Source organism: Eucyclogobius newberryi, unplaced genomic scaffold, assembly GCF_026437365.1.
Source record: "Eucyclogobius newberryi isolate DKJ021-1_F unplaced genomic scaffold, fEucNew1.0.hap1 SCAF_14, whole genome shotgun sequence".
Classification (NCBI taxonomy): Eukaryota; Metazoa; Chordata; class Actinopteri; order Gobiiformes; family Gobiidae; genus Eucyclogobius; species Eucyclogobius newberryi.
Genome location: NW_027315768.1, coordinates 1758675 through 1783499, shown reverse-complemented (window position 1 = coordinate 1783499; position 24825 = coordinate 1758675). Strand labels below are relative to the sequence as shown.

The 24825-nt window shown below is 66.6% G+C and overlaps 1 protein-coding gene across 1 annotated transcript in view; it reads left to right on the top strand.

The window, feature by feature from the left end:
• Positions 1-24825, top strand: part of cpap (centrosome assembly and centriole elongation protein) — a 77367-nt gene that overhangs the window by 35177 nt on the left and 17365 nt on the right. Inside the window, exon 10 of the mRNA XM_072444147.1 lies at positions 24223-24315. Coding sequence (XP_072300248.1) covers positions 24223-24315 — 93 coding nt within the window. The remainder of the gene's footprint in view (positions 1-24222; positions 24316-24825) is intronic.

The following is a 24825-nucleotide window of genomic DNA, read 5'->3' as shown; positions in this document are numbered from 1 at the left end:
ACTGTCCCGTCACAGGGGCTCACACTGTCCCGCCACAGGGGCTCACACTGTCCCCTGTCCCGTCACAGGGGCTCACACTGTCCCCTGTCCCGTCACAGGGGCTCACACTGTCCTCTGTCCCGCCACAGGGGCTCACACCGTCCTCTGTCCCGCCACAGGGGCTCACACTGTCCCGCCACAGGGGCTCACACTGTCCCCTGTCCCGTCACAGGGGCTCACACTGTCCCCTGTCCCGTCACAGGGGCTCACACTGTCCCCTGTCCCGTCACAGGGGCTCACACTATCCCCTGTCCCGTCGCAGGGGCTCACACTGTCCCCTGTCCCGTCGCAGGGGCTCACACTGTCCCCTGTCCCGTCGCAGGGGCTCACACTGTCCCCTGTCCCGTCGCAGGGGCTCACACTGTCCCCTGTCCCGTCACAGGGGCTCACACTGTCCCCTGTCCCGTCACAGGGGCTCACACTGTCCCGCCACAGGGGCTCACACTGTCCCCTGTCCCGTCACAGGGGCTCACACTGTCCCCTGTCCCGTCACAGGGGCTCACACTGTCCCCTGTCCCGCCACAGGGGCTCACACTGTCCTCTGTCCCGCCACAGGGGCTCACACCGTCCTCTGTCCCGCCACAGGGGCTCACACTGTCCCGCCACAGGGGCTCACACTGTCCCCTGTCCTGTCACAGGGGCTCACACTGTCCCCTGTCCCGCCACAGGGGCTCACACTGTCCCCTGTCCCGTCACAGGGGCTCACACTGTCCTCTGTCCCGCCACAGGGGCTCACACCGTCCTCTGTCCCGCCACAGGGGCTCACACTGTCCCGCCACAGGGGCTCACACTGTCCCCTGTCCCGTCACAGGGGCTCACACTGTCCCCTGTCCCGTCACAGGGGCTCACACTGTCCCCTGTCCCGTCACAGGGGCTCACACTGTCCCCTGTCCCGCCACAGGGGCTCACACTGTCCTCTGTCCCGCCACAGGGGCTCACACCGTCCACTGTCCCGCCACAGGGGCTCACACTGTCCCGCCACAGGGGCTCACACTGTCCCCTGTCCCGTCACAGGGGCTCACACTGTCCCCTGTCCCGTCACAGGGGCTCACACTGTCCCCTGTCCCGTCACAGGGGCTCACACTATCCCCTGTCCCGTCACAGGGGCTCACACTGTCCCCTGTCCCGTCGCAGGGGCTCACACTGTCCCCTGTCCCGTCGCAGGGGCTCACACTGTCCCCTGTCCCGTCGCAGGGGCTCACACTGTCCCCTGTCCCGTCACAGGGGCTCACACTGTCCCCTGTCCCGTCACAGGGGCTCACACTGTCCCGCCACAGGGGCTCACACTGTCCCCTGTCCCGTCACAGGGGCTCACACTGTCCCCTGTCCCGTCACAGGGGCTCACACTGTCCCCTGTCCCGCCACAGGGGCTCACACTGTCCTCTGTCCCGCCACAGGGGCTCACACCGTCCTCTGTCCCGCCACAGGGGCTCACACTGTCCCGCCACAGGGGCTCACACTGTCCCCTGTCCTGTCACAGGGGCTCACACTGTCCCCTGTCCCGCCACAGGGGCTCACACTGTCCCCTGTCCCGTCACAGGGGCTCACACTGTCCTCTGTCCCGCCACAGGGGCTCACACCGTCCTCTGTCCCGCCACAGGGGCTCACACTGTCCTGCCACAGGGGCTCACACTGTCCCCTGTCCCGTCACAGGGGCTCACACTGTCCCCTGTCCCGTCACAGGGGCTCACACTGTCCCCTGTCCCGTCACAGGGGCTCACACTGTCCCCTGTCCCGCCACAGGGGCTCACACTGTCCTCTGTCCCGCCACAGGGGCTCACACCGTCCACTGTCCCGCCACAGGGGCTCACACTGTCCCGCCACAGGGGCTCACACTCTCCCCTGTCCCGTCACAGGGGCTCACACTGTCCCCTGTCCCGTCACAGGGGCTCACACTGTCCCCTGTCCCGTCACAGGGGCTCACACTGTCCCCTGTCCCGTCAAAGGGGCTCACACTGTCCCCTGTCCCGTCACAGGGGCTCACACTGTCCTCGGTCCCGTCACAGGGGCTCAAGCTGTCCCCTGTCCCGTCACAGGGGCTCACACTGTCCTCGGTCCCGTCACAGGGGCTCACACTGTCCTCTGTCCCGTCACAGGGGCTCACACTGTCCTCTGTCCCGTCACAGGGGCTCACACTGTCCCCTGTCCCGTCACAGGGGCTCACACTGTCCCCTGTCCCGTCACAGGGGCTCATACTGTCCTCGGTCCCGTCACAGGGGCTCACACTGTCCTCTGTCCCGTCACAGGGGCTCACACTGTCCCCTGTCCCGCCACAGGGGCTCACACTGTCCCGTCACAGGGGCTCACACTGTCCTCTGTCCCGTCACAGGGGCTCACACTGTCCCCTGTCCCGTCACAGGGGCTCACACTGTCCTCTGTCCCGTCACAAGGGCTCACACTGTCCTCTGTCCCGCCACAGGGGCTCACACTGTCCCCTGTCCCGCCACAGGGGCTCACACTGTCCTCTGTCCCGCCACAGGGGCTCACACTGTCCCCTGTCCCGCCACTGGGGCTCACACTGTCCTCTGTCCCGCCACAGGGGCTCACACTGTCCTCTGTCCCGTCACAGGGGCTCACACTGTCCTCTGTCCCGCCACAGGGGCTCACACTGTCCACTGTCCCGCCACAGGGGCTCACACTGTCCCGCCACAGGGGCTCACACTGTCCCGCCACAGGGGCTCACACTGTCCCGTCACAGGGGCTCACACTGTCCCCTGTCCCGTCACAGGGGCTCACACTGTCCCCTGTCCCGTCACAGGGGCTCACACTGTCCCCTGTCCCGTCACAGGGGCTCACACTGTCCCGCCACAGGGGCTCACACTGTCCCCTGTCCCGTCACAGGGGCTCACACTGTCCCCTGTCCCGTCACAGGGGCTCACACTGTCCCCTGTCCCGCCACAGGGGCTCACACTGTCCCCTGTCCCGTCACAGGGGCTCACACTGTCCCCTGTCCCGTCACAGGGGCTCACACTGTCCCGCCACAGGGGCTCACACTGTCCCGCCACAGGGGCTCACACTGTCCCCTGTCCCGTCACAGGGGCTCACACTGTCCCCTGTCCCGTCACAGGGGCTCACACTGTCCCCTGTCCCGTCACAGGGGCTCACACTGTCCCCTGTCCCGCCACAGGGGCTCACACTGTCCCCTGTCCCGTCGCAGGGGCTCACACTGTCCCGCCACAGGGGCTCACACTGTCCCCTGTCCCGTCACAGGGGCTCACACTGTCCCCTGTCCCGTCACAGGGGCTCACACTGTCCCCTGTCCCGCCACAGGGGCTCACACTGTCCTCTGTCCCGCCACAGGGGCTCACACCGTCCTCTGTCCCGCCACAGGGGCTCACACTGTCCCGCCACAGGGGCTCACACTGTCCCCTGTCCCGTCACAGGGGCTCACACTGTCCCCTGTCCCGCCACAGGGGCTCACACTGTCCCCTGTCCCGTCACAGGGGCTCACACTGTCCTCTGTCCCGCCACAGGGGCTCACACCGTCCTCTGTCCCGCCACAGGGGCTCACACTGTCCCCTGTCCCGCCACAGGGGCTCACACTGTCCCCTGTCCCGTCACAGGGGCTCACACTGTCCCCTGTCCCGTCGCAGGGGCTCACACTGTCCCCTGTCCCGTCGCAGGGGCTCACACTGTCCCCTGTCCCGTCGCAGGGGCTCACACTGTCCCCTGTCCCGTCGCAGGGGCTCACACTGTCCCCTGTCCCGTCGCAGGGGCTCACACTGTCCCCTGTCCCGTCACAGGGGCTCACACTGTCCCCTGTCCCGTCACAGGGGCTCACACTGTCCCGCCACAGGGGCTCACACTGTCCCCTGTCCCGTCACAGGGGCTCACACTGTCCCCTGTCCCGTCACAGGGGCTCACCCTGTCCCGTCACAGGGGCTCACACTGTCCCCTGTCCCGCCACAGGGGCTCACACTGTCCCCTGTCCCGTCACAGGGGCTCACACTGTCCCCTGTCCCGTCACAGGGGCTCACCCTGTCCCGTCACAGGGGCTCACACTGTCCTCTGTCCCGCCACAGGGGCTCACACTGTCCCGCCACAGGGGCTCACACTGTCCCCTGTCCCGTCACAGGGGCTCACACTGTCCCCTGTCCCGCCACAGGGGCTCACACTGTCCCCTGTCCCGTCACAGGGGCTCACACTGTCCTCTGTCCCGCCACAGGGGCTCACACTGTCCTCTGTCCCGTCACAGGGGCTCACACTGTCCTCTGTCCCGCCACAGGGGCTCACACTGTCCACTGTCCCGCCACAGGGGCTCACACTGTCCCCTGTCCCGCCACAGGGGCTCACACTGTCCCCTGTCCCGTCGCAGGGGCTCACACTGTCCCGCCACAGGGGCTCACACTGTCCCCTGTCCCGTCACAGGGGCTCACACTGTCCCCTGTCCCGTCACAGGGGCTCACACTGTCCCCTGTCCCGCCACAGGGGCTCACACTGTCCTCTGTCCCGCCACAGGGGCTCACACCGTCCTCTGTCCCGCCACAGGGGCTCACACTGTCCCGCCACAGGGGCTCACACTGTCCCCTGTCCCGTCACAGGGGCTCACACTGTCCCCTGTCCCGCCACAGGGGCTCACACTGTCCCCTGTCCCGTCACAGGGGCTCACACTGTCCTCTGTCCCGCCACAGGGGCTCACACCGTCCTCTGTCCCGCCACAGGGGCTCACACTGTCCCCTGTCCCGCCACAGGGGCTCACACTGTCCCCTGTCCCGTCACAGGGGCTCACACTGTCCCCTGTCCCGTCGCAGGGGCTCACACTGTCCCCTGTCCCGTCGCAGGGGCTCACACTGTCCCCTGTCCCGTCGCAGGGGCTCACACTGTCCCCTGTCCCGTCGCAGGGGCTCACACTGTCCCCTGTCCCGTCGCAGGGGCTCACACTGTCCCCTGTCCCTTCACAGGGGCTCACACTGTCCCCTGTCCCGTCACAGGGGCTCACACTGTCCCGCCACAGGGGCTCACACTGTCCCCTGTCCCGTCACAGGGGCTCACACTGTCCCCTGTCCCGTCACAGGGGCTCACCCTGTCCCGTCACAGGGGCTCACACTGTCCCCTGTCCCGCCACAGGGGCTCACACTGTCCCCTGTCCCGTCACAGGGGCTCACACTGTCCCCTGTCCCGTCACAGGGGCTCACCCTGTCCCGTCACAGGGGCTCACACTGTCCTCTGTCCCGCCACAGGGGCTCACACTGTCCCGCCACAGGGGCTCACACTGTCCCCTGTCCCGTCACAGGGGCTCACACTGTCCCCTGTCCCGCCACAGGGGCTCACACTGTCCCCTGTCCCGTCACAGGGGCTCACACTGTCCTCTGTCCCGCCACAGGGGCTCACACCGTCCTCTGTCCCGCCACAGGGGCTCACACTGTCCCGCCACAGGGGCTCACACTGTCCCCTGTCCCGTCACAGGGGCTCACACTGTCCCCTGTCCCGTCACAGGGGCTCACACTGTCCCCTGTCCCGTCACAGGGGCTCACACTGTCCCCTGTCCCGCCACAGGGGCTCACACTGTCCTCTGTCCCGCCACAGGGGCTCACACCGTCCTCTGTCCCGCCACAGGGGCTCACACTGTCCCGCCACAGGGGCTCACACTCTCCCCTGTCCCGTCACAGGGGCTCACACTGTCCCCTGTCCCGTCACAGGGAATCACACTGTCCCCTGTCCCGTCACAGGGGCTCACACTGTCCCCTGTCCCGTCACAGGGGCTCACACTGTCCTCGGTCCCGTCACAGGGGCTCAAGCTGTCCCCTGTCCCGTCACAGGGGCTCACACTGTCCTCGGTCCCGTCACAGGGGCTCACACTGTCCTCGGTCCCGTCACAGGGGCTCACACTGTCCTCTGTCCCGTCACAGGGGCTCACACTGTCCTCTGTCCCGTCACAGGGGCTCACACTGTCCCCTGTCCCGTCACAGGGGCTCACACTGTCCCCTGTCCCGTCACAGGGGCTCACACTGTCCCCTGTCCCGTCACAGGGGCTCATACTGTCCTCGGTCCCGTCACAGGGGCTCACACTGTCCTCTGTCCCGTCACAGGGGCTCACACTGTCCCCTGTCCCGTCACAGGGGCTCACACTGTCCCCTGTCCCGCCACAGGGGCTCACACTGTCCCGCCACAGGGGCTCACACTGTCCCCTGTCCCGTCACAGGGGCTCACACTGTCCCCTGTCCCGTCACAGGGGCTCACACTGTCCTCTGTCCCGCCACAGGGGCTCACACCGTTCTCTGTCCCGCCACAGGGGCTCACACTGTCCCGCCACAGGGGCTCACACTGTCCCCTGTCCCGTCACAGGGGCTCACACTGTCCCCTGTCCCGTCACAGGGGCTCACACTGTCCCCTGTCCCGTCACAGGGGCTCACACTGTCCCCTGTCCCGTCACAGGGGCTCACACTATCCCCTGTCCCGTCACAGGGGCTCACACTGTCCCCTGTCCCGTCGCAGGGGCTCACACTGTCCCCTGTCCCGTCGCAGTGGCTCACACTGTCCCCTGTCCCGTCGCAGGGGCTCACACTGTCCCCTGTCCCGTCACAGGGGCTCACACTGTCCCGCCACAGGGGCTCACACTGTCCCCTGTCCCGTCACAGGGGCTCACACTGTCCCCTGTCCCGCCACAGGGGCTCACACTGTCCTCTGTCCCGCCACAGGGGCTCACACCGTCCTCTGTCCCGCCACAGGGGCTCACACTGTCCCCTGTCCTGTCACAGGGGCTCACACTGTCCCCTGTCCCGCCACAGGGGCTCACACTGTCCCCTGTCCCGTCACAGGGGCTCACATTGTCCTCTGTCCCGCCACAGGGGCTCACACCGTCCTCTGTCCCGCCACAGGGGCTCACACTGTCCCGCCACAGGGGCTCACACTGTCCCCTGTCCCGTCACAGGGGCTCACACTGTCCCCTGTCCCGTCACAGGGGCTCACACTGTCCCCTGTCCCGTCACAGGGGCTCACACTGTCCCCTGTCCCGCCACAGGGGCTCACACTGTCCCCTGTCCCGCCACAGGGGCTCACACCGTCCACTGTCCCGCCACAGGGGCTCACACTGTCCCGCCACAGGGGCTCACACTCTCCCCTGTCCCGTCACAGGGGCTCACACTGTCCCCTGTCCCGTCACAGGGGCTCACACTGTCCCCTGTCCCGTCAAAGGGGCTCACACTGTCCCCTGTCCCGTCACAGGGGCTCCCACTGTCCTCGGTCCCGTCACAGGGGCTCAAGCTGTCCCCTGTCCCGTCACAGGGGCTCACACTGTCCTCGGTCCCGTCACAGGGGCTCACACTGTCCTCTGTCCCGTCACAGGGGCTCACACTGTCCTCTGTCCCGTCACAGGGGCTCACACTGTCCCCTGTCCCGTCACAGGGGCTCACACTGTCCCCTGTCCCGTCACAGGGGCTCATACTGTCCTCGGTCCCGTCACAGGGGCTCACACTGTCCTCTGTCCCGTCACAGGGGCTCACACTGTCCCCTGTCCCGCCACAGGGGCTCACACTGTCCCGTCACAGGGGCTCACACTGTCCTCTGTCCCGTCACAGGGGCTCACACTGTCCCCTGTCCCGTCACAGGGGCTCACACTGTCCTCTGTCCCGTCACAAGGGCTCACACTGTCCTCTGTCCCGCCACAGGGGCTCACACTGTCCCCTGTCCCGCCACAGGGGCTCACACTGTCCTCTGTCCCGCCACAGGGGCTCACACTGTCCCCTGTCCCGCCACTGGGGCTCACACTGTCCTCTGTCCCGCCACAGGGGCTCACACTGTCCTCTGTCCCGTCACAGGGGCTCACACTGTCCTCTGTCCCGCCACAGGGGCTCACACTGTCCCGCCACAGGGGCTCACACTGTCCCGCCACAGGGGCTCACACTGTCCCACCACAGGGGCTCACACTGTCCCGCCACAGGGGCTCACACTGTCCCCTGTCCCGTCACAGGGGCTCACACTGTCCCCTGTCCCGTCACAGGGGCTCACACTGTCCCCTGTCCCGTCACAGGGGCTCACACTGTCCCCTGTCCCGTCACAGGGGCTCACACTGTCCCCTGTCCCGTCACAGGGGCTCACACTGTCCCGTCACAGGGGCTCACACTGTCCCGCCACAGGGGCTCACACTGTCCCGCCACAGGGGCTCACACTGTCCCCTGTCCCGTCACAGGGGCTCACACTGTCCCCTGTCCCGTCACAGGGGCTCACACTGTCCCCTGTCCCGCCACAGGGGCTCACACTGTCCCGTCACAGGGGCTCACACTGTCCTCTGTCCCGTCACAGGGGCTCACACTGTCCTCTGTCCCGCCACAGGGGCTCACACTGTCCCCTGTCCCGCCACAGGGGCTCACACTGTCCCCTGTCCCGCCACAGGGGCTCACACTGTCCCCTGTCCCGCCACAGGGGCTCGCACTGTCCTCTGTCCCGCCACAGGGGCTCGCACTGTCCTCTGTCCCGCCACAGGGGCTCACACTGTCCCCTGTCCCGTCACAGGGGCTCACACCGTCCTCTGTCCCGCCATAGGGGCTCACACCGTCCTCTGTCCCGCCACAGGGGCTCACACTGTCCCGCCACAGGGGCTCACACTGTCCCCTGTCCCGTCACAGGGGCTCACACTGTCCCCTGTCCCGTCACAGGGGCTCACACTGTCCCCTGTCCCGTCACAGGGGCTCACACTGTCCTCGGTCCCGTCACAGGGGCTCACACTGTCCTCTGTCCCGTCACAGGGGCTCACACTGTCCCCTGTCCCGTCACAGGGGCTCACACTGTCCCCTGTCCCGTCACAGGGGCTCACACTGTCCCACCACAGGGGCTCACACTGTCCCCTGTCCCGTCACAGGGGCTCACACTGTCCTCTGTCCCGCCACAGGGGCTCACACCGTCCTCTGTCCCGCCACAGGGGCTCACACTGTCCCGCCACAGGGGCTCACACTGTCCCCTGTCCCGTCACAGGGGCTCACACTGTCCCCTGTCCCGTCACAGGGGCTCACACTGTCCCCTGTCCCGTCACAGGGGCTCACACTATCCCCTGTCCCGTCACAGGGGCTCACACTGTCCCCTGTCCCGTCGCAGGGGCTCACACTGTCCCCTGTCCCGTCGCAGGGGCTCACACTGTCCCCTGTCCCGTCGCAGGGGCTCACACTGTCCCCTGTCCCGTCGCAGGGGCTCACACTGTCCCCTGTCCCGTCACAGGGGCTCACACTGTCCCGCCACAGGGGCTCACACTGTCCCCTGTCCCGTCACAGGGGCTCACACTGTCCCCTGTCCCGCCACAGGGGCTCACACTGTCCTCTGTCCCGCCACAGGGGCTCACACTGTCCTCTGTCCCGCCACAGGGGCTCACACCGTCCTCTGTCCCGCCACAGGGGCTCACACTGTCCCGCCACAGGGGCTCACACTGTCCCGCCACAGGGGCTCACACTGTCCCCTGTCCTGTCACAGGGGCTCACACTGTCCCCTGTCCCGCCACAGGGGCTCACACTGTCCCCTGTCCCGTCACAGGGGCTCACATTGTCCTCTGTCCCGCCACAGGGGCTCACACCGTCCTCTGTCCCGCCACAGGGGCTCACACTGTCCCGCCACAGGGGCTCACACTGTCCCCTGTCCCGTCACAGGGGCTCACACTGTCCCCTGTCCCGTCACAGGGGCTCACACTGTCCCCTGTCCCGTCACAGGGGCTCACACTGTCCCCTGTCCCGCCACAGGGGCTCACACTGTCCTCTGTCCCGCCACAGGGGCTCACATCGTCCACTGTCCCGCCACAGGGGCTCACACTGTCCCGCCACAGGGGCTCACTCTCTCCCCTGTCCCGTCACAGGGGCTCACACTGTCCCCTGTCCCGTCACAGGGGCTCACACTGTCCCCTGTCCCGTCAAAGGGGCTCACACTGTCCCCTGTCCCGTCACAGGGGCTCACACTGTCCTCGGTCCCGTCACAGGGGCTCAAGCTGTCCCCTGTCCCGTCACAGGGGCTCACACTGTCCTCGGTCCCGTCACAGGGGCTCACACTGTCCTCTGTCCCGTCACAGGGGCTCACACTGTCCCCTGTCCCGTCACAGGGGCTCACACTGTCCCCTGTCCCGTCACAGGGGCTCATACTGTCCTCGGTCCCGTCACAGGGGCTCACACTGTCCTCTGTCCCGTCACAGGGGCTCACACTGTCCCCTGTCCCGCCACAGGGGCTCACACTGTCCCGTCACAGGGGCTCACACTGTCCTCTGTCCCGTCACAGGGGCTCACACTGTCCTCTGTCCCGTCACAGGGGCTCACACTGTCCCCTGTCCCGTCACAGGGGCTCACACTGTCCCCTGTCCCGTCGCAGGGGCTCACACTGTCCCCTGTCCCGCCACAGGGGCTCACACTGTCCTCTGTCCCGCCACAGGGGCTCACATCGTCCACTGTCCCGCCACAGGGGCTCACACTGTCCCGCCACAGGGGCTCACACTGTCCCCTGTCCCGTCACAGGGGCTCACACTGTCCCCTGTCCCGTCAAAGGGGCTCACACTGTCCCCTGTCCCGTCACAGGGGCTCACACTGTCCCCTGTCCCGTCACAGGGGCTCACACTGTCCCCTGTCCCGTCACAGGGGCTCACACTATCCCCTGTCCCGTCACAGGGGCTCACACTGTCCCCTGTCCCGTCGCAGGGGCTCACACTGTCCCCTGTCCCGTCGCAGGGGCTCACACTGTCCCCTGTCCCGTCGCAGGGGCTCACACTGTCCCCTGTCCCGTCACAGGGGCTCACACTGTCCCCTGTCCCGTCACAGGGGCTCACACTGTCCCGCCACAGGGGCTCACACTGTCCCCTGTCCCGTCACAGGGGCTCACACTGTCCCCTGTCCCGCCACAGGGGCTCACACTGTCCTCTGTCCCGCCACAGGGGCTCACACCGTCCTCTGTCCCGCCACAGGGGCTCACACTGTCCCGCCACAGGGGCTCACACTGTCCCCTGTCCTGTCACAGGGGCTCACACTGTCCCCTGTCCCGCCACAGGGGCTCACACTGTCCCCTGTCCCGTCACAGGGGCTCACATTGTCCTCTGTCCCGCCACAGGGGCTCACACCGTCCTCTGTCCCGCCACAGGGGCTCACACTGTCCCGCCACAGGGGCTCACACTGTCCCCTGTCCCGTCACAGGGGCTCACACTGTCCCCTGTCCCGTCACAGGGGCTCACACTGTCCCCTGTCCCGTCACAGGGGCTCACACTGTCCCCTGTCCCGCCACAGGGGCTCACACTGTCCTCTGTCCCGCCACAGGGGCTCACATCGTCCACTGTCCCGACACAGGGGCTCACACTGTCCCGCCACAGGGGCTCACTCTCTCCCCTGTCCCGTCACAGGGGCTCACACTGTCCCCTGTCCCGTCACAGGGGCTCACACTGTCCCCTGTCCCGTCAAAGGGGCTCACACTGTCCCCTGTCCCGTCACAGGGGCTCACACTGTCCTCGGTCCCGTCACAGGGGCTCAAGCTGTCCCCTGTCCCGTCACAGGGGCTCACACTGTCCTCGGTCCCGTCACAGGGGCTCACACTGTCCTCTGTCCCGTCACAGGGGCTCACACTGTCCCCTGTCCCGTCACAGGGGCTCACACTGTCCCCTGTCCCGTCACAGGGGCTCATACTGTCCTCGGTCCCGTCACAGGGGCTCACACTGTCCTCTGTCCCGTCACAGGGGCTCACACTGTCCCCTGTCCCGCCACAGGGGCTCACACTGTCCCGTCACAGGGGCTCACACTGTCCTCTGTCCCGTCACAGGGGCTCACACTGTCCCCTGTCCCGTCACAGGGGCTCACACTGTCCCCTGTCCCGTCACAGGGGCTCACACTGTCCTCTGTCCCGTCACAAGGGCTCACACTGTCCTCTGTCCCGCCACAGGGGCTCACACTGTCCCCTGTCCCGCCACAGGGGCTCACACTGTCCTCTGTCCCGCCACAGGGGCTCACACTGTCCCCTGTCCCGCCACTGGGGCTCACACTGTCCTCTGTCCCGCCACAGGGGCTCACACTGTCCTCTGTCCCGTCACAGGGGCTCACACTGTCCTCTGTCCCGCCACAGGGGCTCACACTGTCCACTGTCCCGCCACAGGGGCTCACACTGTCCCGCCACAGGGGCTCACACTGTCCCGCCACAGGGGCTCACACTGTCCCGTCACAGGGGCTCACACTGTCCCCTGTCCCGTCACAGGGGCTCACACTGTCCCCTGTCCCGTCACAGGGGCTCACACTGTCCCCTGTCCCGTCACAGGGGCTCACACTGTCCCCTGTCCCGTCACAGGGGCTCACACTGTCCCGCCACAGGGGCTCACACTGTCCCGCCACAGGGGCTCACACTGTCCCCTGTCCCGTCACAGGGGCTCACACTGTCCCCTGTCCCGTCACAGGGGCTCACACTGTCCCCTGTCCCGCCACAGGGGCTCACACTGTCCCGTCACAGGGGCTCACACTGTCCTCTGTCCCGTCACAGGGGCTCACACTGTCCTCTGTCCCGCCACAGGGGCTCACACTGTCCCCTGTCCCGCCACAGGGGCTCACACTGTCCCCTGTCCCGCCACAGGGGCTCGCACTGTCCCCTGTCCCGCCACAGGGGCTCGCACTGTCCTCTGTCCCGCCACAGGGGCTCGCACTGTCCTCTGTCCCGCCACAGGGGCTCACACTGTCCCCTGTCCCGTCACAGGGGCTCACACTGTCCTCTGTCCCGCCATAGGGGCTCACACCGTCCTCTGTCCCGCCACAGGGGCTCACACTGTCCCGCCACAGGGGCTCACACTGTCCCGCCACAGGGGCTCACACTGTCCCGTCACAGGGGCTCACACTGTCCCCTGTCCCGTCACAGGGGCTCAAGCTGTCCCCTGTCCCGTCACAGGGGCTCACACTGTCCTCGGGCCCGTCACAGGGGCTCACACTGTCCTCTGTCCCGTCACAGGGGCTCACACTGTCCTCTGTCCCGTCACAGGGGCTCACACTGTCCCCTGTCCCGTCACAGGGGCTCACACTGTCCCCTGTCCCGTCACAGGGGCTCACACTGTCCCCTGTCCCGTCACAGGGGCTCATACTGTCCTCGGTCCCGTCACAGGGGCTCACACTGTCCTCTGTCCTGTCACAGGGGCTCACACTGTCCCCTGTCCCGCCACAGGGGCTCACACTGTCCCGTCACAGGGGCTCACACTGTCCTCTGTCCCGTCACAGGGGCTCACACTGTCCCCTGTCCCGTCACAGGGGCTCACACTGTCCTCTGTCCCGTCACAAGGGCTCACACTGTCCTCTGTCCCGCCACAGGGGCTCACACTGTCCCCTGTCCCGCCACAGGGGCTCACACTGTCCTCTGTCCCGCCACAGGGGCTCACACTGTCCCCTGTCCCGCCACTGGGGCTCACGCTGTCCTCTGTCCCGCCACAGGGGCTCACGCTGTCCTCTGTCCCGTCACAGGGGCTCACACTGTCCTCTGTCCCGCCACAGGGGCTCACACTGTCCCGCCACAGGGGCTCACACTGTCCCGCCACAGGGGCTCACACTGTCCCGCCACAGGGGCTCACACTGTCCCGCCACAGGGGCTCACACTGTCCCCTGTCCCGTCACAGGGGCTCACACTGTCCCCTGTCCCGTCACAGGGGCTCACACTGTCCCCTGTCCCGTCACAGGGGCTCACACTGTCCCGCCACAGGGGCTCACACTGTCCCCTGTCCCGTCACAGGGGCTCACACTGTCCCCTGTCCCGTCACAGGGGCTCACACTGTCCCCTGTCCCGCCACAGGGGCTCACACTGTCCCGTCACAGGGGCTCACACTGTCCTCTGTCCCGTCACAGGGGCTCACACTGTCCTCTGTCCCGCCACAGGGGCTCACACTGTCCCCTGTCCCGCCACAGGGGCTCACACTGTCCCCTGTCACGCCACAGGGGCTCACACTGTCCTCTGTCCCGCCACAGGGGCTCACACTGTCCTTTGTCCCGCCACAGGGGCTCACACTGTCCCCTGTCCCGTCACAGGGGCTCACACTGTCCTCTGTCCCGCCACAGGGGCTCACACCGTCCTCTGTCCCGCCACAGGGGCTCACACTGTCCCGCCACAGGGGCTCACACTGTCCCCTGTCCCGTCACAGGGGCTCACACTGTCCCCTGTCCCGTCACAGGGGCTCAAGCTGTCCCCTGTCCCGTCACAGGGGCTCACACTGTCCTCGGTCCCGTCACAGGGGCTCACACTGTCCTCGGTCCCGTCACAGGGGCTCACACTGTCCTCTGTCCCGTCACAGGGGCTCACACTGTCCTCTGTCCCGTCACAGGGGCTCACACTGTCCCCTGTCCCGTCACAGGGGCTCACACTGTCCCCTGTCCCGTCACAGGGGCTCACACTGTCCCCTGTCCCGTCACAGGGGCTCATACTGTCCTCGGTCCCGTCACAGGGGCTCACACTGTCCTCTGTCCCGTCACAGGGGCTCACACTGTCCCCTGTCCCGCCACAGGGGCTCACACTGTCCCGTCACAGGGGCTCACACTGTCCTCTGTCCCGTCACAGGGGCTCACACTGTCCCCTGTCCCGTCACAGGGGCTCACACTGTCCTCTGTCCCGTCACAAGGGCTCACACTGTCCTCTGTCCCGCCACAGGGGCTCACACTGTCCCCTGTCCCGTCACAGGGGCTCACACTGTCCTCTGTCCCGCCACAGGGGCTCACACTGTCCACTGTCCCGCCACAGGGGCTCACACTGTCCCGCCACAGGGGCTCACACTGTCCCGTCACAGGGGCTCACACTGTCCCCTGTCCCGTCACAGGGGCTCACACTGTCCCCTGTCCCTTCACAGGGGCTCACACTGTCCCCTGTCCCGTCACAGGGGCTCACACTGTCCCGCCACAGGGGCTCACACTGTCCCCTGTCCCGTCACAGGGGCTCACACTGTCCCCTGTCCCGTCACAGGGGCTCACACTGTCCCCTGTCCCGTCACAGGGGCTCACACTGTCCCCTGTCCCGCCACAGGGGCTCACACTGTCCCGTCACAGGGGCTCACACTGTCCTCTGTCCCGTCACAGGGGCTCACACTGTCCTCTGTCCCGCCACAGGGGCTCACACTGTCCCCTGTCCCGCCACAGGGGCTCACACTGTCCCCTGTCCCGCCACAGGGGCTCACACTGTCCTCTGTCCCGCCACAGGGGCTCACACTGTCCTCTGTCCCGCCACAGGGGCTCACACCGTCCCCTGTCCCGTCACAGGGGCTCACACTGTCCTCTGTCCCGCCACAGGGGCTCACACCGTCCTCTGTCCCGCCACAGGGGCTCACACTGTCCCGCCACAGGGGCTCACACTGTCCCCTGTCCCGTCACAGGGGCTCACACTGTCCCCTGTCCCGTCACAGGGGCTCAAGCTGTCCCCTGTCCCGTCACAGGGGCTCACACTGTCCTCGGTCCCGTCACAGGGGCTCACACTGTCCTCTGTCCCGTCACAGGGGCTCACACTGTCCTCTGTCCCGTCACAGGGGCTCACACTGTCCCCTGTCCCGTCACAGGGGCTCACACTGTCCCCTGTCCCGTCACAGGGGCTCACACTGTCCCCTGTCCCGTCACAGGGGCTCATACTGTCCTCGGTCCCGTCACAGGGGCTCACACTGTCCTCTGTCCCGTCACAGGGGCTCACACTGTCCCCTGTCCCGCCACAGGGGCTCACACTGTCCCGTCACAGGGGCTCACACTGTCCTCTGTCCCGTCACAGGGGCTCACACTGTCCCCTGTCCCGTCACAGGGGCTCACACTGTCCTCTGTCCCGTCACAAGGGCTCACACTGTCCTCTGTCCCGCCACAGGGGCTCACACTGTCCCCTGTCCCGCCACAGGGGCTCACACTGTCCTCTGTCCCGCCACAGGGGCTCACACTGTCCCCTGTCCCGCCACTGGGGCTCACGCTGTCCTCTGTCCCGCCACAGGGGCTCACGCTGTCCTCTGTCCCGTCACAGGGGCTCACGCTGTCCTCTGTCCCGCCACAGGGGCTCACACTGTCCTCTGTCCCGCCACAGGGGCTCACACTGTCCCGCCACAGGGGCTCACACTGTCCCGCCACAGGGGCTCACACTGTCCCCTGTCCCGTCACAGGGGCTCACACTGTCCCCTGTCCCGTCACAGGGGCTCACACTGTCCCCTGTCCCGTCACAGGGGCTCACACTGTCCCCTGTCCCGTCACAGGGGCTCACACTGTCCCCTGTCCCGTCACAGGGGCTCACACTGTCCCGCCACAGGGGCTCACACTGTCCCCTGTCCCGTCACAGGGGCTCACACTGTCCCCTGTCCCGTCACAGGGGCTCACACTGTCCCCTGTCCCGCCACAGGGGCTCACACTGTCCTCTGTCCCGCCACAGGGGCTCACACTGTCCCCTGTCCCGCCACTGGGGCTCACACTGTCCTCTGTCCCGCCACAGGGGCTCACACTGTCCTCTGTCCCGTCACAGGGGCTCACACTGTCCTCTGTCCCGCCACAGGGGCTCACACTGTCCACTGTCCCGCCACAGGGGCTCACACTGTCCCGCCACAGGGGCTCACACTGTCCCGCCACAGGGGCTCACACTGTCCCGTCACAGGGGCTCACACTGTCCCCTGTCCCGTCACAGGGGCTCACACTGTCCCCTGTCCCGTCACAGGGGCTCACACTGTCCCCTGTCCCGTCACAGGGGCTCACACTGTCCCCTGTCCCGTCACAGGGGCTCACACTGTCCCGCCACAGGGGCTCACACTGTCCCGCCACAGGGGCTCACACTGTCCCCTGTCCCGTCACAGGGGCTCACACTGTCCCCTGTCCCGTCACAGGGGCTCACACTGTCCCCTGTCCCGCCACAGGGGCTCACACTGTCCCGTCACAGGGGCTCACACTGTCCTCTGTCCCGTCACAGGGGCTCACACTGTCCTCTGTCCCGCCACAGGGGCTCACACTGTCCCCTGTCCCGCCACAGGGGCTCACACTGTCCCCTGTCCCGCCACAGGGGCTCACACTGTCCCCTGTCCCGCCACAGGGGCTCGCACTGTCCTCTGTCCCGCCACAGGGGCTCGCACTGTCCTCTGTCCCGCCACAGGGGCTCACACTGTCCCCTGTCCCGTCACAGGGGCTCACACTGTCCTCTGTCCCGCCATAGGGGCTCACACCGTCCTCTGTCCCGCCACAGGGGCTCACACTGTCCCGCCACAGGGGCTCACACTGTCCCGCCACAGGGGCTCACACTGTCCCGTCACAGGGGCTCACACTGTCCCCTGTCCCGTCACAGGGGCTCAAGCTGTCCCCTGTCCCGTCACAGGGGCTCACACTGTCCTCGGGCCCGTCACAGGGGCTCACACTGTCCTCTGTCCCGTCACAGGGGCTCACACTGTCCTCTGTCCCGTCACAGGGGCTCACACTGTCCCCTGTCCCGTCACAGGGGCTCACACTGTCCCCTGTCCCGTCACAGGGGCTCACACTGTCCCCTGTCCCGTCACAGGGGCTCATACTGTCCTCGGTCCCGTCACAGGGGCTCACACTGTCCTCTGTCCTGTCACAGGGGCTCACACTGTCCCCTGTCCCGCCACAGGGGCTCACACTGTCCCGTCACAGGGGCTCACACTGTCCTCTGTCCCGTCACAGGGGCTCACACTGTCCCCTGTCCCGTCACAGGGGCTCACACTGTCCTCTGTCCCGTCACAAGGGCTCACACTGTCCTCTGTCCCGCCACAGGGGCTCACACTGTCCCCTGTCCCGCCACAGGGGCTCACACTGTCCTCTGTCCCGCCACAGGGGCTCACACTGTCCCCTGTCCCGCCACTGGGGCTCACGCTGTCCTCTGTCCCGCCACAGGGGCTCACGCTGTCCTCTGTCCCGTCACAGGGGCTCACACTGTCCTCTGTCCCGCCACAGGGGCTCACACTGTCCTCTGTCCCGCCACAGGGGCTCACACTGTCCCGCCACAGGGGCTCACACTGTCCCGCCACAGGGGCTCACACTGTCCCGCCACAGGGGCTCACACTGTCCCGCCACAGGGGCTCACACTGTCCCCTGTCCCGTCACAGGGGCTCACACTGTCCCCTGTCCCGTCACAGGGGCTCACACTGTCCCCTGTCCCGTCACAGGGGCTCACACTGTCCCGCCACAGGGGCTCACACTGTCCCCTGTCCCGTCACAGGGGCTCACACTGTCCCCTGTCCCGTCACAGGGGCTCACACTGTCCCCTGTCCCGCCACAGGGGCTCACACTGTCCCGTCACAGGGGCTCACACTGTCCTCTGTCCCGTCACAGGGGCTCACACTGTCCTCTGTCCCGCCACAGGGGCTCACACTGTCCCCTGTCCCGCCACAGGGGCTCACACTGTCCCCTGTCACGCCACAGGGGCTCACACTGTCCTCTGTCCCGCCACAGGGGCTCACACTGTCCTTTGTCCCGCCACAGGGGCTCACACTGTCCCCTGTCCCGTCACAGGGGCTCACACTGTCCTCTGTCCCGCCACAGGGGCTCACACCGTCCTCTGTCCCGCCACAGGGGCTCACACTGTCCCGCCACAGGGGCTCACACTGTCCCCTGTCCCGTCACAGGGGCTCACACTGTCCCCTGTCCCGTCACAGGGGCTCAAGCTGTCCCCTGTCCCGTCACAGGGGCTCACACTGTCCTCGGTCCCGTCACAGGGGCTCACACTGTCCTCGGTCCCGTCACAGGGGCTCACACTGTCCTCTGTCCCGTCACAGGGGCTCACACTGTCCTCTGTCCCGTCACAGGGGCTCACACTGTCCCCTGTCCCGTCACAGGGGCTCACACTGTCCCCTGTCCCGTCACAGGGGCTCACACTGTCCCCTGTCCCGTCACAGGGGCTCATACTGTCCTCGGTCCCGTCACAGGGGCTCACACTGTCCTCTGTCCCGTCACAGGGGCTCACACTGTCCCCTGTCCCGCCACAGGGGCTCACACTGTCCCGTCACAGGGGCTCACACTGTCCTCTGTCCCGTCACAGGGGCTCACACTGTCCCCTGTCCCGTCACAGGGGCTCACACTGTCCTCTGTCCCGTCACAAGGGCTCACACTGTCCTCTGTCCCGCCACAGGGGCTCACACTGTCCCCTGTCCCGTCACAGGGGCTCACACTGTCCTCTGTCCCGCCACAGGGGCTCACACTGTCCACTGTCCCGCCACAGGGGCTCACACTGTCCCGCCACAGGGGCTCACACTGTCCCGTCACAGGGGCTCACACTGTCCCCTGTCCCGTCACAGGGGCTCACACTGTCCCCTGTCCCTTCACAGGGGCTCACACTGTCCCCTGTCCCGTCACAGGGGCTCACACTGTCCCGCCACAGGGGCTCACACTGTCCCCTGTCCCGTCACAGGGGCTCACACTGTCCCCTGTCCCGTCACAGGGGCTCACACTGTCCCCTGTCCCGTCACAGGGGCTCACACTGTCCCCTGTCCCGCCACAGGGGCTCACACTGTCCCGTCACAGGGGCTCACACTGTCCTCTGTCCCGTCACAGGGGCTCACACTGTCCTCTGTCCCGCCACAGGGGCTCACACTGTCCCCTGTCCCGCCACAGGGGCTCACACTGTCCCCTGTCCCGCCACAGGGGCTCACACTGTCCTCTGTCCCGCCACAGGGGCTCACACTGTCCTCTGTCCCGCCACAGGGGCTCACACTGTCCCCTGTCCCGTCACAGGGGCTCACACTGTCCTCTGTCCCGCCACAGGGGCTCACACCGTCCTCTGTCCCGCCACAGGGGCTCACACTGTCCCGCCACAGGGGCTCACACTGTCCCCTGTCCCGTCACAGGGGCTCACACTGTCCCCTGTCCCGTCACAGGGGCTCAAGCTGTCCCCTGTCCCGTCACAGGGGCTCACACTGTCCTCGGTCCCGTCACAGGGGCTCACACTGTCCTCTGTCCCGTCACAGGGGCTCACACTGTCCTCTGTCCCGTCACAGGGGCTCACACTGTCCCCTGTCCCGTCACAGGGGCTCACACTGTCCCCTGTCCCGTCACAGGGGCTCACACTGTCCCCTGTCCCGTCACAGGGGCTCATACTGTCCTCGGTCCCGTCACAGGGGCTCACACTGTCCTCTGTCCCGTCACAGGGGCTCACACTGTCCCCTGTCCCGCCACAGGGGCTCACACTGTCCCGTCACAGGGGCTCACACTGTCCTCTGTCCCGTCACAGGGGCTCACACTGTCCCCTGTCCCGTCACAGGGGCTCACACTGTCCTCTGTCCCGTCACAAGGGCTCACACTGTCCTCTGTCCCGCCACAGGGGCTCACACTGTCCCCTGTCCCGCCACAGGGGCTCACACTGTCCTCTGTCCCGCCACAGGGGCTCACACTGTCCCCTGTCCCGCCACTGGGGCTCACGCTGTCCTCTGTCCCGCCACAGGGGCTCACGCTGTCCTCTGTCCCGTCACAGGGGCTCACGCTGTCCTCTGTCCCGCCACAGGGGCTCACACTGTCCTCTGTCCCGCCACAGGGGCTCACACTGTCCCGCCACAGGGGCTCACACTGTCCCGCCACAGGGGCTCACACTGTCCCCTGTCCCGTCACAGGGGCTCACACTGTCCCCTGTCCCGTCACAGGGGCTCACACTGTCCCCTGTCCCGTCACAGGGGCTCACACTGTCCCCTGTCCCGTCACAGGGGCTCACACTGTCCCCTGTCCCGTCACAGGGGCTCACACTGTCCCGCCACAGGGGCTCACACTGTCCCCTGTCCCGTCACAGGGGCTCACACTGTCCCCTGTCCCGTCACAGGGGCTCACACTGTCCCCTGTCCCGTCACAGGGGCTCACACTGTCCCCTGTCCCGTCACAGGGGCTCACACTGTCCCCTGTCCCGTCACAGGGGCTCACACTGTCCCCTGTCCCGCCACAGGGGCTCACACTGTCCCGTCACAGGGGCTCACACTGTCCTCTGTCCCGTCACAGGGGCTCACACTGTCCCCTGTCCCGCCACAGGGGCTCACACTGTCCCCTGTCCCGCCACAGGGGCTCACACTGTCCCCTGTCCCGCCACAGGGGCTCACACTGTCCTCTGTCCCGCCACAGGGGCTCACACTGTCCTCTGTCCCGCCACAGGGGCTCACACCGTCCCCTGTCCCGTCACAGGGGCTCACACCGTCCTCTGTCCCGCCACAGGGGCTCACACCGTCCTCTGTCCCGCCACAGGGGCTCACACTGTCCCGCCACAGGGGCTCACACTGTCCCCTGTCCCGTCACAGGGGCTCACACTGTCCCCTGTCCCGTCACAGGGGCTCAAGCTGTCCCCTGTCCCGTCACAGGGGCTCACACTGTCCTCGGTCCCGTCACAGGGGCTCACACTGTCCTCTGTCCCGTCACAGGGGCTCACACTGTCCCCTGTCCCGCCACAGGGGCTCACACTGTCCCGTCACAGGGGCTCACACTGTCCTCTGTCCCGTCACAGGGGCTCACACTGTCCCCTGTCCCGTCACAGGGGCTCACACTGTCCTCTGTCCCGTCACAAGGGCTCACACTGTCCTCTGTCCCGTCACAAGGGCTCACACTGTCCTCTGTCCCGCCACAGGGGCTCACACTGTCCCCTGTCCCGCCACAGGGGCTCACGCTGTCCTCTGTCCCGCCACAGGGGCTCACGCTGTCCCCTGTCCCGCCACTGGGGCTCACGCTGTCCTCTGTCCCGCCACAGGGGCTCACACTGTCCTCTGTCCCGTCACAGGGGCTCACACTGTCCTCTGTCCCGCCACAGGGGCTCACACTGTCCTCTGTCCCGCCACAGGGGCTCACACTGTCCCGCCACAGGGGCTCACACTGTCCCGCCACAGGGGCTCACACTGTCCCCTGTCCCGTCACAGGGGCTCACACTGTCCCCTGTCCCGTCACAGGGGCTCACACTGTCCCCTGTCCCGTCACAGGGGCTCACACTGTCCCCTGTCCCGTCACAGGGGCTCACACTGTCCCCTGTCCCGTCACAGGGGCTCACACTGTCCCCTGTCCCGTCACAGGGGCTCACACTGTCCCGCCACAGGGGCTCACACTGTCCCCTGTCCCGCCACAGGGGCTCACACTGTCCCCTGTCCCGTCACAGGGGCTCACACTGTCCCCTGTCCCGTCACAGGGGCTCACACTGTCCCCTGTCCCGTCACAGGGGCTCACACTGTCCCGCCACAGGGGCTCACACTGTCCTCTGTCCCGTCACAGGGGCTCACACTGTCCTCTGTCCCGCCACAGGGGCTCACACTGTCCCCTGTCCCGCCACAGGGGCTCACACTGTCCCCTGTCCCGCCACAGGGGCTCACACTGTCCTCTGTCCCGCCACAGGGGCTCACACTGTCCTCTGTCCCGCCACAGGGGCTCACACTGTCCCCTGTCCCATCACAGGGGCTCACACTGTCCTCTGTCCCGCCACAGGGGCTCACACCGTCCTCTGTCCCGCCACAGGGGCTCACACTGTCCCGCCACAGGGGCTCACACTGTCCCCTGTCCCGTCACAGGGGCTCACACTGTCCCCTGTCCCGTCACAGGGGCTCACACTGTCCCCTGTCCCGCCACAGGGGCTCACACTGTCCTCTGTCCCGCCACAGGGGCTCACACCGTCCTCTGTCCCGCCACAGGGGCTCACACTGTCCCGCCACAGGGGCTCACACTGTCCCCTGTCCCGTCACAGGGGCTCACACTGTCCCCTGTCCCGCCACAGGGGCTCACACTGTCCCCTGTCCCGTCACAGGGGCTCACACTGTCCTCTGTCCCGCCACAGGGGCTCACACCGTCCTCTGTCCCGCCACAGGGGCTCACACTGTCCCGCCACAGGGGCTCACACTGTCCCCTGTCCCGTCACAGGGGCTCACACTGTCCCCTGTCCCGTCACAGGGGCTCACACTGTCCCCTGTCCCGTCACAGGGGCTCACACTGTCCCCTGTCCCGCCACAGGGGCTCACACTGTCCTCTGTCCCGCCACAGGGGCTCACACCGTCCTCTGTCCCGCCACAGGGGCTCACACTGTCCCCTGTCCCGTCACAGGGGCTCACACTGTCCCCTGTCCCGCCACAGGGGCTCACACTGTCCTCTGTCCCGCCACAGGGGCTCACACCGTCCTCTGTCCCGCCACAGGGGCTCACACTGTCCCGCCACAGGGGCTCACACTGTCCCCTGTCCCCTGTCCCGCCACAGGGGCTCACACTGTCCCCTGTCCCGCCACAGGGGCTCACACTGTCCCCTGTCCCGTCACAGGGGCTCACACTGTCCTCTGTCCCGCCACAGGGGCTCACACCGTCCTCTGTCCCGCCACAGGGGCTCACACTGTCCCGCCACAGGGGCTCACACTGTCCCCTGTCCCGTCACAGGGGCTCACACTGTCCCCTGTCCCGTCACAGGGGCTCACACTGTCCCCTGTCCCGCCACAGGGGCTCACACTGTCCTCTGTCCCGCCACAGGGGCTCACACCGTCCTCTGTCCCGCCACAGGGGCTCACACTGTCCCGTCACAGGGGCTCACACTGTCCCCTGTCCCGTCACAGGGGCTCACACTGTCCCCTGTCCCGTCACAGGGGCTCACACTGTCCCCTGTCCCGTCACAGGGGCTCACACTGTCCTCTGTCCCGCCACAGGGGCTCACACTGTCCCGTCACAGGGGCTCACACTGTCCCCTGTCCCGTCACAGGGGCTCACACTGTCCCCTGTCCCGTCACAGGGGCTCACACTGTCCCCTGTCCCGTCACAGGGGCTCACACTGTCCCCTGTCCCGTCACAGGGGCTCACACTGTCCCCTGTCCCGTCACAGGGGCTCACACTGTCCTCTGTCCCGTCACAGGGGCTCACACTGTCCCCTGTCCCGTCACAGGGGCTCACACTGTCCCCTGTCCCGTCACAGGGGCTCACACTGTCCCCTGTCCCGTCACAGGGGCTCACACTGTCCCCTGTCCCGTCACAGGGGCTCACACTGTCCTCTGTCCCGTCACAGGGGCTCACACTGTCCTCTGTCCCGCCACAGGGGCTCACACTGTCCCGTCACAGGGGCTCACACTGTCCCCTGTCCCGTCACAGGGGCTCACACTGTCCCCTGTCCCGTCACAGGGGCTCACACTGTCCCCTGTCCCGTCACAGGGGCTCACACTGTCCTCTGTCCCGCCACAGGGGCTCACACTGTCCCGTCACAGGGGCTCACACTGTCCCCTGTCCCGTCACAGGGGCTCACACTGTCCCCTGTCCCGTCACAGGGGCTCACACTGTCCCCTGTCCCGTCACAGGGGCTCACACTGTCCTCTGTCCCGTCACAGGGGCTCACACTGTCCTCTGTCCCGCCACAGGTGAAGATGCTGGAGAAACTGCGCATCACGACCTGGAAGAGAAACTCCATAGACGAGGACAAGACTCCCGTTGCCAAAGGAGTCAAGTTTGCTGTGAGTTTACATTCAGCACTCTTTCATTCTTCTGCCTGTGACTTTGGGCTTTAGGCGGGGACACCCTGAACACACAGACAACCATTCTCTAGGGCAATTTAGAGTTGACAAATTGACCTGACACATGTATGTGTTTGGACGGTGGGAAGAAGCTGGAGAACCAAGAGAAAACCCAGAGAACACGGGGAGAACGTGCAGACTCCACCCACAGAGATCATGTGATTTGGAAACTCCTCATATGAAGGCTGGAGCACTAACTGCTCTGCCATCGTGCACATCCAACATGTGAGACTAAAGCTACATACAAGCTACATGTGGGTGTCATCCCTCATTCGTCCAGCAGGGCTCCACTGTACAGACCAGATGAAACTATACAAGCTTCATACATTTAGTCCAAAGTAACATTTTCAAATAAAGTCCAAAATGCTGTTTCTGCATCTTATAATGTGGGTCCAGTCCTTGATCGCCAGCGCAGTTTGTTTGTGTCATGCTTTTTCCCTGCTGCCAGAA